The sequence below is a fragment of the Solea senegalensis genome, linkage group LG10, assembly GCF_019176455.1.
Source record: "Solea senegalensis isolate Sse05_10M linkage group LG10, IFAPA_SoseM_1, whole genome shotgun sequence".
Lineage (NCBI taxonomy): Eukaryota > Metazoa > Chordata > Actinopteri > Pleuronectiformes > Soleidae > Solea > Solea senegalensis.
Window position 1 is genome coordinate 4,844,394 of NC_058030.1, and position 19,454 is coordinate 4,863,847.

Below are 19,454 nucleotides of genomic sequence, written 5' to 3' on the forward strand. Positions count from 1 at the left end.
GTGCTGTCTTTGAATTATGGAGAAAAAAAAGTGGATCAAAAGAAATTTCCGCCTTATCTCAAAAACTGTCACATCTGTCTTTCAAGCCACAACAATATTTCCATATTTCAGAAATAGCCTATGGCCTCTTAATGACTAACACGCCACTCGCGCACAACGCTCGTCTCGCTCGCATCAGAGCAATGGGAAGAAGCAGCTTTGTAGATGAAAACTCTTTTCTTTTCCTAATGAAGAAAGCTTTTTGCTGTCTGAAACTGTCAAGTCTTTGGATGCATGTGCGTGTAACATTCCTTGGCCTAAATATTGCATAAAAGTAATATAAAAGCAAGGATCAGTAGGATACTAGGTCACACTCCACGATCAGTCCCATCCTCCTTCCAATCCCCCCCCCCACACGTAATTCTTTTCCTCCATTATTTATTTCATTTGCGAGCTCAAAGCCTTGGACCTTTCTGCATTAATACGAGATAAACCTCTGAATGGAGGACGATATTAATTGTTTCTAAAGGATATTCAACTGAAGTGGCAGCTCTTTCTGTCAGTGGCAGGCGAAAGTTGGTGCTCTTATTCCCCCCGTACGCTGACATCAGAAGCAATAAGTGGGAAGAGCTTTTCTAATTGCCTCGCAAGTGACCTGCCTGTGGAGGCACCAATATCGCGCTTTGTGTGCTCGCTTCCAACGACTTCTACAATTCCTGCCTGTTTCTTGATCGTCAGGTTTCGGGGGGGTTCAAATGGTCACTCTGCCTCCACAAAAACACACTTACCAGAGACTATGCAGGCATAAGTGCACAGTCAAACATGTACACAACCACACATGTACACACACAGTTTAATTATGAGTTGATGTGAATGTCAATTATCCTTGACATCCCTTATTATCTGGCATTCTGTCGCCATCTATGCAGCAAGTGCAATACTGCATGTATATGAAGTGAAGAGAGTTTTTTTGGGTTTTTTTTTCATGGTCAAATATTTTTTTCTGCCTGATTTCTTCAACATAACAGTGTTGCAGGGAGAGCGGGGCCCACTTTGAAATCTTAAAATTAAAATAAATTATTTTAGGCACCAGTGTGAAAGACTAAATATTTCATCAGAGTCTGAAAGATCTTTTATTTTGAAAAAAAAAAGACGCTTGTGTCGGTCAAATTTTGTTTACAAGCTAGCAAAAATGAGTAAAAAACAAATGTCTTTGGAGAGCTTCTTTGAAATTGGAGAAAAGGCCCAAGGAGGAGACACAAGAAGAAGAAGAGCCTTTGACTTCCAAGAAAAAGAAAGCTGCATTTAATAGACAATATCAGGATTCCTACTTAAAAAACGGGTTTAGTGTTATTCTGTTATTCTCACGCAGCGATAATATGTGGCAACAGGCTAGCAAATGACGCTCTGAAGCCTCATGAAACAAGCTCAGGGATGATGAGTTGTATTTTTACTTTGTTTTTAGTTGTTTATGTGCCGGTCTGTGAAAATATTGCTTTACATGAAACTGGTCCGTGGTGCAAAAAAGGCTGGGGCCCACATTTCACTGAATCACTGCGTTGTAGAATATAGTGTTAACAAATGGGTGAGAGAGAGATAAAAAATTAGAAGTAAAAATCATTACAGTCTCTTGTGAGAGGAGTGAAAGACAAGAGTTACATGAGGAAATATACAGAAACAGTTGGGGAAAAACACTGCTGCAGTGTGTAAAGAAACATCGCAGAGCAGCAAAGCACAGAGAAAAAAAAGGCTAAAGTTAGTAAGCTGGAGTGATTTCTTGTAAAAGTCAAGAAGACCTTCTCAGCTATCGGTTCCGTTTAACAGCAGAGAGGGATTTGATTACTTCAAAAACACTTGCTGAACACAGAGTAAAGTGAAAAACCCCAGAGTCATGTTGAGAGAGAGGGAAAGAGAGAGAGAAAAGCAGGGCTGATGCCTCGAAACAATCACATCACATGCTTGAAGACGGAAGTGGCACATCAGACAATCCGTTTCCACTGAGCTTTAGAAACACGGTTAAAGTCAAGGTGCTAATGTCTGTGCTATTATGTGGCCCTGTTTAATGTTGTTTTAACACCGACCCTGTGACAGTGATACGTTTGAAATGAACATAAACACGGAGGAACTGTTCTGAGGAAGAGTTCAATAAACCGATACAGTATGTGTTTGAGTCCTCCTTATGTTTGTGAAGACACATTTTGACGAACAACCATGTACTTTTACCATGTACAGGCTATTACACTCTTCCTGTAATTCATTAGCATCATAGTAGAGGTGAAACGATTCACATGAGTCAGGGTTTCGTACGTACGTTCATTCGTGTATCCGTTGCTGTGATTGTATAATTGTAATGTGTACCTATTTCAAATATGGCTTCATTTTAAAAGAGAAGGCAGGCATGCTTTACATTATACACATGCTCAACGTCTCCTTCCCCAAAGGAAAACTTTTTAAAACAGCAAAGGAAAAGATAGTACGAGCTCTCTCCGCAGACGGTGCGAGAGAGAGCGAAGCGTGTTTGTGTCAAAGTACGCTAAATGCAAAAAGTTAGGGTTCAGTGTTTGTACGCTGAACTGCATTTGACATTACAAGTGTTTTGTTCTGGGTTTTCTTTTTACATTTCCTGCCGCACCATCTACCGTCACAGTGTTTGAGATACTAAACTATGTGGCACTATGTTGATTCTGTAGCTACCAACTCGGATGCTGTGCATTTTTCAAATAATATCCCCTGGAGGTTCAGCTAGTTGAGCTACCCCCTCCACATGGGTATGGGTAGACTAATCCATAGAGGATAGTGCACAGTAAGCACACAGCAGGCCATGCTTCACCTATTCAGTTGAGTCTTCAGATACACACTTTGAGATTTATAGACCTCATTAAACGCTAAAGTTGCCGCCAGAAAAAAAAGAATCTACTCAGGACCTCAGACAAAAGGAGCAACACACATAAGTGTACTTTTAGATGTTCATCTTAATTTGTATGTAACCTAATTGGGGCTAGGTTGGGCTGAAACTGAGTGGTGTGTTCCCACCCCGAGGTACTTATTACAGCGCAGTGGATAGCGGTTAGCATTTTGAATTTTCATCCCCAGTGCTCCATTTAGTTTGATAAGGGTGAGTAAATATGAGGCCAGGGAAAAAGCTGAATATGCAGACAAGAACACACGGATGGTGTGTCTCTGATTTATACAGTTGCCTGTCCAGTGTAACTTTTCACCTACCAATTTAGCCACCACTTAGTGGCCAGGGCTGCATCGCTAGAACAGGATCCATCTATCTGCAGGAGCACCGCTCGGGAGCAACTCACCGACCAATATATTCATCAAAATAGTTCAAGTTCATTTGGGAGAAATCTTTATCACCCACTTTTGACCCTGCAGCATCAATTAACAATGGAGTCAGTGACGAAACGGTAGCTTGTTCACTGACCTCTGCTAAGTGGCGCTTCACGATTCAAGAATGGCCCACACCCCATCTATTACCTCAACTGAATAGGAGTGAATCCCATAAACAACGGGGCACCGCTCATTGAATAACTAATGCGTTATTAAAAATCACTTGCCACTGTGATCTGCAAGGATCCTGCAGTACCATCCCCCCTTTTTTTTTTTTACCATCAATACGCCCACTGTGCTGCTGGCGGCTTCACGAACTTCGGTGGCAGCGGAGAGGAGTTAACACAATCACACTGAGAAGGGAAAAAAAGTCGCGACTCCTGCCAAACATAGACTCGAGCTTGTGAGCACACGCCACTGTGCGTGAGAGGCGGAGGGGAGAGAAAAAAAAAGAGAGAGAAAGGGAGGACATCTCTGGATGTTTGCGAGCGTGGGGAGGAGACAGACGGAGTCGGCGAATAGCTCATGAATATCTGTAATGCATTACAGAGGGTGTTTGTCGGAGTGGTTGTTGTTGGTGGTGTGGGAGGAGGAGGCGGAGGGATGGAGAGAGTGAGAGATAGAGAGCAAAGAGGGTGTGAACCATTCCGCTCTCTCTCTCCGTCACACACACACACACACTTGAGATTTTGAATATTGTTATCAGAAAGGGATACAGGCGTTATCTCTACCTGGGTATCTCTACGGCTCTTTGTCCGTCTGCCACTCATTTTAACCGTGTGCGTGTTTGACCGAAAAATTCACAAGCAAGCGGAGGACAAACGGAGATGCAGTGCATTTAGCTGGAGAGACAGCATCGCATTGTACTGCGGTGTCCTTCACACATGGCTACTAAGGCCTTTTTCTTTGTGTGTGTGTGTGTGTGTGTGTCGTCGTCTGTGCTTTCTCAACCCATTAAAACTCATCACTACTCACAAATAAGCCATTAATCCACTCTCCTAGGACGCAGGGTTCTCGCTATCTTTTTTTTTTTTTTTTTTTGCACTTGGCACATTTCACGATTACGCCGCACAGTGTCCATTGGCGTTTTGCATAATTAGGCCACTTATATCAAATGCGGGCAGATTCTAATGGAGCGCTAAGGGGACATATTTACTTTAATTACTAGTCTCACTATCTCTATCCCTCATCCTCCTCTCATCCACTCCCTTCCCCCGAGGAGAATGGCGGTGGAAGCGTCATGGGAGAGAAGATTGAAGAAGACTGTGTTTTCCCTCAAAGGTCACACCCTCCCACATTGGAGTTAAGGTAGCTTTTGACCTTATTGTCCATCACAGCCGCAGCACTCCGCCACTCAACCACAGTCACAAGAGAACGCAAGAGGGATAAATAATAAAATAAAAAAAACCCTGGTCCCAGTGTTTCAGACAATAATTCAATTTTGGATGCATAGCATCACATGACCAACATACATTATGTCAAGGCACTTTACCTAATGTGGTCGAGACAACATAGGTTTCTCAATGACATTTAGAAGTGTGCTTCCCCCCCAAGATCCATTCGTCCAAAACCCCCCACCAAAGTTCCTGCTCCAAGGGCCGATGGACGCGACGGTGTCGCCTCCACCCCCCGGTACAAACTCTCACTGGACTCACCCGCTGCCACACTTGGAACATCTAACCCCAGCACGGTGACCCGGCCGCTCGCCGTGCACCAACCAGGTACCCAACTCTTCCTGCCTCCCTCCCAACATCTGCATCCCTCGGTCGACCTCCCTTTCTACCACTGATTGGTTTGCCCCAGTTCCAGCTCACCTGCCCAATCCTCCTTTACCTCCTCATCAGCCACACCTGTATATATAGCAGCAGTTGAGACTCAATCAGTGGGCACTGTGATTTTATGTGAACGTCACGCTGTCCGTGGTTGCTGTGCGCCGCCGTATATTCTGTGTGTATTTAAACTGAGATTCAGACAAAGACTGTGATCTGTTTAGTTAGTTATTCATTGTCTAGCCAGGACAGACTTAGGGATGCTACTGTTTTGTATTTTAGTTTCCTGCACCCTTTTATCCTGCTCCCTCAGTTCCTCCTGTTATCTGGCGTGTTAAATACAGATTTACCTCCTCATTAAAATAATATTTATTTTTTGAACTACCTTGTTACATCTGGTTTTTTTATGTTGCTTCCTCCTCCCTAATGTACCAGGGTGGTAACACACACACACACACACTGAGGGAGGGGGGAAAAAACATGTGACACGACTTGTCAACTCGTGCCACTGACGTCGACGCAGCTTTTCTGTTAATGCCCTAGTGCACGCACATACGTGCTTCATTTACAGGAAGCTTTTAGCGTTAGGAATTATCTGTCAGTAATAGCTGACCCAAACAAAAGAGGTTCAGAGGTGCACTCCTGCACCACAGACTGTGGTTAATAACACAGATAAGTAAAAATTAATGACAGAGTGGAACCACAAAGCCCCACTACTGGAAACCTCTCTGCCAGAGAATAGTTAGAAGTAGAATAACACCAGGTTTTCAAGTTCAGATTGTATTGGCAACTTTCAATTCAGCAGTGTTTGTGGCGACAGAAGTTACAGACAGGAGCTTTAAGTGGGACTGCTCACACCTGACATTGAAATGGCCTCCAAATCTGGTGTCCCAGCCCTTTTCTTTAAATAGAGGATGATAGCACGAACAAAATGATGTTATTTCAGGAGTCTGTCTGTACAGTGTCTGCTGTCAGCAGGTGTGTGTGTGTTTGTTAGTGACAGAGTGAGAAAAATAGAGACAGTGATGAGTGATGAGTCATGTCATGGTCGGTGTTAATGTTGTGACGGTAGCTGGAAGTGAATTAACACATGAGCCCTGATTGGCATACAAAAGAACCCCCTGAAACTTCCACAGATCCGATGACGAGGAGATGGACTCTCATCCATCATGAGGACAGATTGTTTTCATGTAGCTCGCGAATGTGGTCACATGTGCCGATTTGAGAGCGTTCGCACCCCGTGCTTACAGCGCCATCTGATTGTGATCACATTCACATCGAGGACGGATGTTGATACCGGGTCTGAACAGGGTCAGAGAAGAGCGAGGAAGAGAAGATGGAGAACCAGAAGAAAGGAAGAGATCTCCTGCTGTTCGTCATGTCACACAGTGCTGCAACAATGTTCGTTTCAAAAAAAAGTAACTGAAATAGCCCTCAGTGGCGAAAGGATGGAAGGTCTGAAAGAACACTTGAGAGATAGAAATCTTCTTAGGAGAAGCAAGGGGTTAGCCAGGGTCTGCTTTGAGAGGATGATTCATTGTAACTCGTGTCGAACATGACATGGCTCTATCTGTACTGTTCAAAGAAGGAGACATTAGGAAAACACAGGGGGCCACACGGAGTGAGCATCCCTCTTTGTCCTCTACAAAGAAGCCTACCACTCTATGTAGCTTAAGAGTATATGGCATATACGGGGATGGAGTAATAATCCCTGTATGTGTCCATATGTGGCTCATGATAGACAAGAATTTACTGAAAGCACAGGGGACCATATTTGGATGAGACGGTGGGAGGGAGCTGGGGGAGAAGTGAGGGGTGAATTTTACTGAGGAACAGCGAGTGCATGACATCCCCTGTCAATCAAACCACAGCCATATGGTCAAATTTAACTCTGAAGGGAAACATAATATGAAGAAGGCCTGAAACGAGCTAGTGAGACCAGAACAAAAAGTTTACCGGCGTTATCAAACAGCGAGTAGCAGGATCATTTTCGAATGCACTTACACACAAACATTTACTTTTGCAACCAGCGGTGTTGCCCCCTGATGGTCATTCAGGAGAAGAAAGGTTCCAGGCTTTGCTCTCCAGACCAGGAGAGTCCATAATTTATGTTCAGTCTATGTGCTTGCTTGAGTACTGTATGAGTGAGTGTATCTCATATGCTGCACTCTTGCATAATAAATATGGCGCTGACACACGATGGAAAGACCGTGTCCTCTCTCTTTTGATAATCAATGAGCAGCCTTTTGGACGGACTAAGTGTGAGCCACAATGGACATGGGAAGGGAGTCAGAGTGAAGGATAAAAGGATAAAGTGTGGCTGTCTGTGTCAGGCATCGCTGGGTGTGTTTAAGTGTTACAGCGAAGGTCAGCCTTGTGTGTGAGTAAGCGGACACCATGGCAACTCTGTCTTCGGCGCGCCACACTTTAAAACATTTTTCCCCGCTGACCGTGACCCTCCCTCCTCGCTCTATCTGTCTCTCTCTGTGCCTGCAGTGGCTTAAACAGGAACTTCAACAGTCGGCCGGTCACAGCACCCGTAAACGTCCGTGACAGCAGGTCTACAGCAGGACACACCCGGGTGCCAGCCCGGGAATGTAAACTGTGAGTGTAACCGTCGTCATCTGCTGGCAAGACGGCGCGAGTGGGAAGCGGGAAAGTGGTGCTGAGCGTTTTTCGGGAAATAAATGGGGGGTAAATCACCTTAATTAAGGTAAAAGACGAGTTTCGCAGAGTGGGAGAGATGTGAAACAGAACAAGAGCGGAGGAGGCAAGAGGGCGGGAAAAAAAAGCAAATATACGAGAAAGACAAAGGGGGGGGGCTAAATGGGAGGAAGTGAAGTGAGAAAGGGAGGGAAAAAAATCCTTGCACCTGCAGCTCCCAGCTGTTCTGTTTTCTGAATAGTTGCTCCACCCGCAGAGACTGCTCAGCATTGCATTTGAAAAACAGCTATTTATCGACAAGGAAGGGGCTGCTACAGGTGTGTATGCCAATATGTGTGAGCAGGTGATATACGTAGGTGGTGGGTGCTGGGAGGAAGATAGGTGTGCATCGCACCCTCTTATCATTGAAAGAAACCTGGCTCCCAACGTCTATATATCCATAAATTAACGCACCTCATTCCATCCCTCATTCTACACTGTCATATAATGAGATTGGATTTTTCTCCGATTCCTGAATTCTAACGTTTTTTGACGAATTAATCTTTTTTTTATGTGTGTGATTCACCTTCATGATTCATTAGCATCAAATGATTTAGAGCTCCCACTTCTGGTGGGAGAGCCAGACGATGGAGCTTCCCCTCCAATAGCCGATGGGTGAGCCAGTAAATCAGCCAAACACAAGCACAGGCCAAAGGACGACCGGTGACCTGCTGGACACTGGCTCTGCGCTAGAGGAGGTCAGTGATCTTTCAGGGAACACATGTGCAGAGATGATTCAAAAATAAACATTTTGGAGAAGAACGGTTCCTCACAAATGAGCTAATACACAAATATGTGTGTGCAAGGCATCCACGGTGTGCAGAAGGCAGGTTTCAATCAATGAAAAAGGGGGAGTTAAGTAATTTCTTTGCAGGCACGATTAGCGTCCATTGTTCCAGATCAGAAAATTGAACTACGATGTGGAAATGAACCAATGGCTTATCCAATTAAAAGCTGAATAATATAATAGCAGAAAATGTGCCCTATAAGCCTACATGGGTCATACAAGAAATACCAAATGAGCTGTGATGTCTGCTGCCAGAGGGGAGAGAGGATGAGAGAAGAGAGTGAAGCAGCACAGTTTCCCAAATGAGTTGTTTGCCTGCCATGCTCCGGGGCTCTCCCATTGTTGCTGTGTTTAGAAATAACCTCAACGTGGGTATATTAAAATTAGCTGCCGCTTAAATCTATACAGTGTTCCACCAGAAACCAGACTTTTGTTTTTACTCTGCCAGAATAGGTCCCAGGTTAAGGCAGCTGGAAGTAGAGCACCCTCACAGCTGGATTCGCCCCTTGCACAAGGGCACATCGGCAGGGGAACGGTCACTGGATTGATACAGCCATACTAAGTGGAGCCTGGAGACTCAAAGTGATCATCCCTCTCCATTTAAATGATCATTTATAAACAGCTCCTCCAAGTTTCCTCTGTTCCTCTCCACAGATTAAAGTTAAATCAAGCAGGCGAGTGGCTCTGTCACAGTGGGAATTAAGGCTTTATTAAATATCCCGGGAGAGTGAAATATCCTGAGAGACGACACAAATAACGACGGCGGCCAACTTAGTCTTTCTTTCTCTCTCTCCACCAACACCACCGCCACCTTTCTCTCTTTCCTCCTCCAACCGCCTGTGTGCTTCACGCGCGCGCACGCACGCACGCACGCCTGCACGCACACAAGCCAAAAGAAACGCTCAAGTTGGTGGCTGAGCGGAATATAGATGCGACTGGAGACAAGAGCCACAGCAGAGATTTGCACATGTCTAACATCCACCCTGCGCTCCCACTCTCTCTCTCTCTCTCCCTCTCTCTCTGATCCATCATATGTATCACTCCCTCCTCTTCCTCACCCTCTGTCACTCTCTACAGTCTCGGCAAAAAAATAAAAAATAAACAAATAATAAAAACTGTGAAAGGCATTCCCTAAAGTGACAGACCACTGCAGACTCTGGGGCACCAAAAAAAAAAAACCCTCGGTGCCATGCACGACACACGGCCAGTGCGCGCACACAGGGGGGACGATACGAAACCGGGGATAGAACTTGTGCTCTGGCTGCGCGAAGTGCTGAAAAGACGCAGACGCGGTGAGGAGGAGAGAGAAGAAAACTTGGCAACCCTGAAAGACAAGTGCGAAAAGAGAGTGCAGTTCTCTTCCGTGCGCGCACGCACGCACACACACACACACACACACACACTCCTCTCAGGTCTTACCTGGTGCACGAGGAAAGCCAAGAGGATGCGGACTCCGATCTCCATGGTCGGCTTTTAATTTCTCTCAGAGTGAAAGCGGTAAAGGATCGAAGACAGGGTGGTAGAGGCTCAGGCTGGGTCAGCTCTGCTCATAATTCCACTGTCCAAGCGCCGGAGTGAGAGTGAGAGAGAGAGGGAGTGTGTGTGAGGGAGAGAGAGAGAGTGGGAGAGAGGGAGAGAGAGGGAGGAACGCCTTTCCTTTTCGCCGTGAGCCGCTCGAGCTTCCAACTTCCACCAAATACAACTGCAGTGTGATGATCAGCAGAGCAGTGGATAGTGAGAACGGAGACCACGACCAATAGATTTATGAGGAGGACGGAGGAGGGAGGTGGGTGAGAGAGAGACAGAGAGAGAGAGAGGAAGAGAGGGATGGTGGGATGAGGAGGGGTTGCGTCCGAGTGGAGGGTAAATACACTTGATTTTGTCAAATGCATTCAGCAGACTCAGTTGTCAGAGTTGTATGTGACAGCTTCATAGCCCTTATACTGTCTTTAGTCCTCTTATGAACTCGTCCTCGTCCTCTCATGCTCTCCTATGACTCACTCCATTAGCCGAGAAGAAGGGAACAAAAAACATCATTATTATTATTATTATTATTATTATTATTATTATTATTCAATTTAAAACTGATATCAGAATAATTGTTATTAGCGCTGCTGCTCGTGTGAATTACTCATTAAATAATATCACTGCTGTCTTCATAACATTGGCTAACAGTATTTAAAAGGGCTATATGTACTAAATGGAATATATTAAGTGATAAAATGATCATGAGATGTCATTATGGATTAAGTGAAGATGATAAATCAGCGGTGGAGCCACAATATTCATAATATAAATCTGTTTATGTTCTACGTGTCTCCCACCCTGCATGAGTACTTGCTCCTTTTGTGAACTGTTGGGTTTCTCTTTCTCAGGCTTCCTTTCTTCAGTGTCCTACAGTTGGTTGGGATTTGTTCAAATAAATCATTTTGAATTCTGGCTTTAAAGCACAACTATGCAGGACTTTTTACCCCATTTTTTTTTTTTTGAGTCACTGTGATGGTTGAATGGCTTGTTGTGGGGAGATTGTGGGATGTCTCCACTGCCCCTACTGTCTGTTAGCAAAAATAAAGAGACTGTCTGACCGTGTCGACTGGCATGGAAGCTCCACGGCAAAGTCACATGGCCAAGAGAAAGGACAGTGAGGATAAAGCGTGGACAATGGATGGATGGATGTTTACGGTGGTGCCGTGAATACATGTACTTTAGGGGGAGCTCAGTGAAGAAAACTCGACTTTACTTGTTCCACTTTAAAGAGATCGCTCTTGTGAACTGTTTAGAAATTAGATTGTAGCTTGTCAGTGAAAGACATACCTCATAAAATCTCTGTCTGCTTATATCTGATAACTTACAAACATGTCACACATATTCTCTCACATTTAGACCACGATTTTTCAGCTGAAAACTGAAGTAGTAGAAGTAAACTGCTCACTCCAAAGTACTGAGAGAAAATCAAAGATTTTACATCACAACACAGGAGTTGTTGTTGTTGATCGATGGCTGCCTCCACCAGCAAGCTTAAAAAAATATTATCTTGTGAGTTTGATGTTCGAAAATCCTTTGCCTGAATTTACCTCCCAAACCAGGCGGCAGTGCACCAGCAGCCCCTGTGTCCTCACAAGGTAAAAAAAAAGGCTCTGTGGACTTTGAGAATAAGCGATTTACAGCCGAAAAAGGCTGAACTAACAGTGAGAGAAATTACAGATCATATACTGTATTATAGCATCAAACATATCGCAGGCTAAAACATGTATATGTCCTTTTGTTAAAGCCCACATAGACCGGAAGCTCCAATTAACGCTGCGTTTGTGTGTGTGTATCTGCGTCATTACCTCGTTTATGAAACCCTAAAGTTTCAGAACAAACAGTTCAGCCACTGTTGAGAAAATAGGGTCGTATTGTTTTCCTGGGCTCTGCGAAGCGGATCGGCACTTCCTTAATTTGATTTGAATCCTCACCACTCCTCTCACCACCGTAGCGCCTCCTGGTGCGGGCACTAGTCCGGGCACATCCGGTTGCGTACATTCAACTGCAGAAGAAGAAGAACTACTCTCGTTGTAGCTGCTGACATGCAGAGCATCCACCGTGCCAGACGGGGGAGCTGTGTATCTGAGAGCTGGCCTATCTATTACGTCACTTCCAGGTACCTGGCCAATCACAGGACAGTAGGAAAGCTCTCGTTGGCTGGCCAATCATAACACAGTCCACGTTCTGGGGGTGTGGTTTTGGTCTGAAACAGCGCGGCTGACGAGAGCGTCAGTGAGGAGATATTTTGATCGGCTCGTTTGCAGCGATTAGGAGGTTTTTAACCATGAAAACAAGTTAATATATGTAAGTAGACCTCCATAACTAACATAAATGTGCGATACAAGCATTCGATGTCGCCTTTAAGTGGCTAAACTCTGTTTTTCCATCTCCTACTGTCAGCAGCCAAGTTAACAATGACAGCGATGGTTCAGACACCAGTAAGGTCGATGGAAGCGGCGGTACGTGTAAAATCAGCGTTGATTTTGTGTCAATACCTCACAATACACCCACACTTCAAAAGACGCCCATTGTATCTATTATGAAAAGCATCTGAGTGAAGTTTTTGTTTATTTTAATTGCTCCTAAATACAGATTTGTTCATTGTGTCTTCAGCGGCAGCGTGCACACCTCTGCGCAGGATCATCAGAGACTGTTTGTCATGCGGCGTCATCGCCAACTTATTGACTGACATCGCTATCGCCGCATGAAAATCAGCAGTTACTCTTAAAGGGACAGCCGTGCAATTTATTGCTGTGCTGCCATGTGGGTCACCACAGAGGAGAGATAAGAGGACTTTGTTTTACCAATATTTACTCCTTAAATTTTTGAATATTCATTTCAATTGTTTATGTCTTCATTCAGGTTTTTTTTTTTTAAATGCTCAAATGGAAAATGTGCATTTAAACCAAGCTGATGGAAGCCTACCTACTGATTTGAAAAGAAATATGCATTGAAACGTTTACTCCTTTTATTGATCGTACTCCAAATCTTATTTTATTATATATATTTTTTTTTTAATTCTTATTCTTATTTTTTATTCTATTCTCTTTTTTCACAACTGAGCTGTGGTGAATGTGTGTTTCCCCCCTGGGGGAGGAATAAAGTCAATTCAATTCAAAACACAAAATCCTATGATTCTCATAAGGCAGCAAACTAAAGAAACGTGAGATGACCCCAATGATGATGTCGTAACGTATCAAAGATGGACAAAGGATAATCATGATGCGTAGACTCTGGTTATGAGTGTACACTACTGCAATGTGCTTACAGTTTAAACAAGAGTCAGGGATTAGTTATATTTGATATTTTATATATTTCTCGGTCCAAAAACATGCAATATGGGGGATTAGGTCAATTGGACACTTGCCCTATATCAGCTGAGATTGGCACGATGGACGTTCTTGTACTGTATTTGTTTTGTAGACACAATTGCATTCTGGTTACTATTTGGAAATATGTAGCATAGCCCTTTAAATATAGTACAATGATGTTAATGTTGCAAAGATACCAATTTAATTGGGAACAAAAGGTTTGGTTGGTCCTGGTCTTCACATGGCTTAAAAAGAACTAAACTAAACTATCACCATTCTTTTCTTCAAGGTAGAAGATGACCATAGTGAGCTAAGTGTCCTTCAGCAGAACCTTCAATATCAACAGTAATGCTGTTGACCTCTGAGTTTCCGGGTTGGAAATAATCAATTGACGACCACATAATTATTAAAACGGCTCATTTGAATTCTACCCCGTGGCTGATTAAAGGCCTGATAGCAATGTATCAGTGTTTGGATTGCGTTTAGTCATTTAATAGGTTAATTAAATTATACAAGGCCTACCATCACTATATTTGGACTTTTAGTACTTTACGAGGATCTTGTGTAATGACACATGCAAGTAAAACACATTTGCTTTAAAAAAATAAAAGTTAATAAAAGACTTTTGTGGGATACAATTTCTGAATTTTTACAGAATGATTGTCGTTATTTCTGGCAGACTTCCAATTACGGTGAAGACAAGACATGTGTCGTGAAAAGCTTTTGACATCAGTCACAGTCATTACCCTGTACTCCTCACTGCCTGAGCACCAAACATTCTCTCATTCTGAGCCCAAAGGTCAGGTGTCTATAAAAGTAGCACATCAGTCTTTCTTAGGAGGCAAAGATGTCAATGAGCACATTATAATCACCCTGCGACGAGGCCTTAAACTCCAACACACACACACACACAAAGCACCAGAGAGTGATCCAGATGGATGAGGCTGCAATAAAGTAAATAAACACGTAAAATGGGCATGTATGTGAAGATTTGGAAAAGGGAAAAGGCTAAATTCAAGAGCTCCTTCACACCTTTCTCCGTCCCGATTCCTTTTCTCACACATAAGCCATAAACACATCTATAGAGGGCACCGAGAGATTTCCCTCATATATCCATCCTAACTCGGTGAAAGGAAAAAGGTTAAGCCTCATACAAAATCAGGTGGAGGGGGTTTGGGGTGGTCGCTGCATATCTCTAAACACGGGCAAAGCAGTCAGGTTCACCCGTCTCTTTCTCAATAGATGTGAAAAATGGGAGAAGGAATTGTTGTGACGCTTGAGGAATTGCTTTTCCCGGACAATTTTTCTGCCATATTCATTTATCAGAAAAGTAAAGGCACTGGGCAGACGTCATCAGCAGAAGGCTGGATCAGAGCACAGGAACCAGTGACTCTCGCTGTCTGGAGAGGTAGCCGAGCGGAAAACATCAGCGATAATGATGATGAATCAGAAACGGTGGCGAAATGACAAATTATGCCACATATCCCTAAAAATACGGGAGAAATAATGCATGAGAGTAACAAACACACTGATTGGCAGGACAGAGAGACAAGAGCCAATTCAATCTGTTTCCCTTTTATAGAAACAACGTCCTATAGTTCCAGAACACTCATGCATCATTTTAGAGTGAGAAAATGAACAGTAAAAACTGAGTCAGAATTTCTCTGTGAAAACTGTATCACCAAGAAAATAGCATAGTAAAAGCAAGACGTACACTTTAGGGATCAGTATAAGCTGCATGGTGCTGTTGTTCCACTGCGATTGTACTGTTTTAACGTCACAATGACAAGTCAAAACCAAAAAAAACACGATCTTTTGACGTTATATACTGCTTCGGAATTTGCCTCTTATATAAGATAAGATAAGATAAGATGAAATAACTTTATTTATCTCACAGTGGAGAGAAAACGGCGTCCAAATCTCAGCAGTAAAGCAACAGTGAAGCATGTTGACAGACAATGTTGGTTTACAATTGCAATGATGTGTGTAGGAAATGAAACAAGATGTTATATAGATTTCTGAACAACACTGCTTCTTATCAGTCTGAGTTTTCATTTCCCATTTTCGTGCCGCGGAACACGTCGCCTTGGACTCCAAAGCGCTTTTACTAAATGAATTGACAGATATTTAGTTATTTTTTCGATAGTGAAACAAATGCAAATCATTGAACGTATGATGTCACTCTGCAGTTTTCAAAGCCTCGCAAACATGAGGGTTCTTCGCCTTCTTAAAAATAATAATACCAACGACTACCTTGGAGCAACAGGACATTATGAATGTATATTAACTTTAACGTGTAAAATCAGCACACTCTTCCTTAAAATATAATTAGTAGTTGTGTCACTTTTTTTTTTTTACTCTTAGAAATGTACATTCCAATACGTAGAAAAATTATAAAAATGCTGTATACGACCAGCGGTCATTGACAATTAGTAATCAGTCACTGCAGGTGCAGTGCAGCAAAGCACTGATAATATTGTTAAAATTGCCGCTCAAGCGTCCACAAAATTGTAAGTAAACGTCCCTTTTCCTCTCCAAACACAACACAGTACGAACCCTCGATGATGCTGAACCTTGAACCTCGCCATGTATACATGTTTCCAATTATTCCGATCCATTAGTCTAATCATCCGTAACAACAACATGAACACACAGGGACCATGTGGAAGCAATTAGCTCCATTTATCAGATTTAAGCCTCAAAACCTGCTCTCTCCTTCTCTCTCTCTCCCTCTCTACGTCTAGTCCAGCATCTGAATTAGGACCAGATTTGTCATTTGTGGAGCAGCGTAATTTGCCTGTCATACAATATACTGTGGGTTGTTGTGTTTTTACCTCAGTCAGAAACATTGCCACTAGATGGTGTAGAAGTGACCACACCAGAGAAACTAACACTCTATCTCAACAAACCTATTCAGGTTCCCACCTTAATATTTCATGTACATGTGCCAAACGGTTAAAAACTCCTGCTTTACTAAGCGTAACCAGTGTAAGAAGGGAAAAGCTTTTCTTTCTATTGTGGAAGTCACAGTAAAGCACCCTGGACTTACACTCATCTTTGTCTCTGGATGCCTGCACCGGGTTCCCAGTGATCCCTGTGGATCAAACTGCAGATATGGGACGGGTTCTTGTGTAACTCCCCACATAAGTGATTTCTATTTATCTCCCTCTTCACCACAGCTGTGACCAACAAAGGTTGGACTCGCCGTTTTTTCCTAAGAGACAGAGATCTGGGTCACTCGAGCTGTCATCACTTTGTTTTTCACAGGATACAGTAATGTTGTCTGAGGGTCTCTCCAGAGACAAAGCTACAGGTTAAGGTACATGCTGAGTATTTGGGTTTTTATGTACAGTATGTGATAAAGTGATAAAGACGGTGGTACTGTTCCCATACACCAGTACCAGGACAACTCATACAGTGGTTTATACAGATAAATAAATAAAAATGATCAGGTTGTCAATAGTATTTCAATTCAGGGGCCGTGTGAAAACATTTCTGTCCTGTGGGGGCATGATAGAAAGTAATAGAGAACCACTGCCATAGACATCTCTCTGAGTGTATAAAAGAAGACAGTCACTCATCGCAGTATCCAAACTTTAATCCAGGGCCCAGTGATGCCGAAGGAAAAGTCCACACAACACAAGCGCTAACATGACGGGTAAAAATGACACGCGGGAGATAGAAGACCAATAACCGTGACTCAAACTGAGGTATGTGCAGAACCATAACTTGTGTAAACCATTACACCCCGACACCAAATACATAAAACAGGCTATCTGTCTTTGGTATATCTCCCATTTTTAAAACCCTGTGTTCAGGAGAAAGTCAATGTAACTGACGGACATGGGTGTTAAAATTCAACTTTGTTTTAAAGGGGACATATTTTGCACATATCAAGGTTTATATCAAGGGTCACTACTTGAAAATGTTCAAATGATTTCAAAATGCTTTACTTGATTAAAACTGCTCTGTTTTCATCCTCTGGGTAGTTTGTATTTTTGCTCCGATTGGCCAGAACCAGAGATGTAGCTGGACCCGCACAGCCTCTCACCTACAGCTGACAGCATCTGGCTTCATACAATGTTTTTAGCACACACAGATAAATGACATCACCAGAACAGAACAGGGAAGATATTAACAGCAGGATTATTTAACCTCCTCTGTGGCCCCGGTACCGGGGGCAGCCACAGGCATGTATCAAAGGCATGTTTTCCTTTCATCAATATTGACACGCTGCATACTCAGAAACTCGGCTAAAAGCTCATAAATAACCATTCCTATGTTCACCAAACACAGACTAAACGCCGAGTAATCTAACCACCACGAGCCGAAAACACCATAACAGCGTAAACATTTAAAAGCGGCACCGGAGAATCAGAGTTGTCATGTTGAAAAAAAAAACAACACATGTCTGATTCCAACGGTACCATTTCTATCACTCTACGACCAAAACTCAGGAATCCAGCCGCAAAATAAGAGCAAAACAACAACTCGCTTTCCAGAAATACAACCAGAAATGTTGTCTTACCTTTGTTGTTGAGCAAAACAAGATGTTTTCGTCGCAACAAAACTGCTTCAACTGAGAACTAGACTCCCCAGCATGCTTTGTGGCCTCTTCCTGGTCTGATTAGTCATTCCAGGCGGCCATTAGCTTGTTTTGATTGGAGAAGGGCGAATGTCCGTCAAACTACATCATACGCAGCCTGATTCTATTGGTTTAGAGGATTAAAACGGGCTGTCAATCACCCAGATTGGCCAATCACAGCCGGAGCTATGGCCCTGAACAGGCGGAGGCTCCGTGTTGTCTCTGACACCCCAGAGAAAAATGTATATATAATATATTGATTTTTTAATTGTTTTTTTTTTTCATTCAAAACAAGTGTTTGTAAGTAAAATTAAATGAGTTTAATAATTTATATTAATCTTAAATGGCATAGATAGTGTAATTTTACTCACTTCAGCATCATCACAGCTAATGTCCACATGCTGTTACATGACTTCCATGACTTTTAAGCTCCTAATGCACATTTTTAAAGGTGATATTTATTTTAAAATGCAATATTTCTTTGGGCGAGGGAAAAAATCTTATTGTATTGTGGGTCCCATCTGCATTTACTCTGGCACAGTGGTATCTACAGTGAAACTTAGACTTCTGGTGGAATCTCACAAGTGTTATCTTTATTTTGATACCAAGATAATTCACATAGAGCTTGTAATTGCAGAGATACACTCTATTAAGTTTGAGCGGGCAGATCAGCTACTGTTGCCGGGTGGCAGTGGTGGCGGCAGCAGCAGCAGCAGCTACTGCCAGATCCCAACAGCAGCAACACATTATACATATTATACCACTAACACCTACGGTCAATTTAGAGTGACCAATCAAGGCCCTGGTATACTACCTGGCATATCACGCGGACCCTGGTATACCCACGCGTCAGGGTCCTGCAGTATCTGACTCCACCACTGCGTGGGGTACAAGTCTGGATGTCGGTTCGAGGGTCGCCAGGTCGAGGCTCGGATGATTATCCCAGGTGACTACTTCTTCTTCTGTTGTCCGCAACATGGTGTGGGTGCGTGTGGTCCAAAAAATACATTTAATTACTGGCTCCTCAACTTTGTTGTTGTTTGGCGGTGATGAAAGAGAGACCTTGCCCCTCACATTTATTAACATGGCGCCATAATAATACTCTTCTGAGCCAGCCATTGATCCGTGGCGGTGTCAGAGAGAGAGAGAGAGAGAGAAAATTAGTGCATTCACACTGAAAATGAAACTTTTCCCCAACTGCACAGCCTATAACACATATTCAGCGTATAAAAAAAGTACACATACACGTCCTCTATCATTATCTCATTACCTGTCAAATGTCTTATTCCAAATGAATTTCCCAAAGTGCTATCTAATGATTAATGAGCGTGTGTGAAATCAGTCAAAATCTGACAGTTACTTATGACACATGCTATATTTGAATCATTCCTTCATCTTAACATTCTTGCACTGACAGCTGCGTTTAAGGACGCTGACACTGTCCACTTGTGACACTT

At 43.1% G+C, this 19,454-nt stretch overlaps 1 protein-coding gene across 4 annotated transcripts in view; it reads right to left on the reverse strand.

Annotated features, from left to right (window-relative positions):
* Nucleotides 1-10,280, reverse strand: part of cdh13 (cadherin 13, H-cadherin (heart)) — a 326,188-nt gene extending 315,908 nt beyond the window's left edge. For all 4 annotated transcript variants that reach the window (XR_006361196.1, XR_006361194.1, XR_006361195.1 and 1 more), the window contains exon 1: nt 9,994-10,280. Coding sequence is in view for 1 of the 4 variants with exons in the window: in XM_044036748.1 (XP_043892683.1) it covers nt 9,994-10,038 (45 nt within the window). In the remaining 3 variants the exon portion in view is untranslated. The remainder of the gene's footprint in view (nt 1-9,993) is intronic.
* Nucleotides 10,281-19,454: the final 9,174 nt, after the last annotated feature.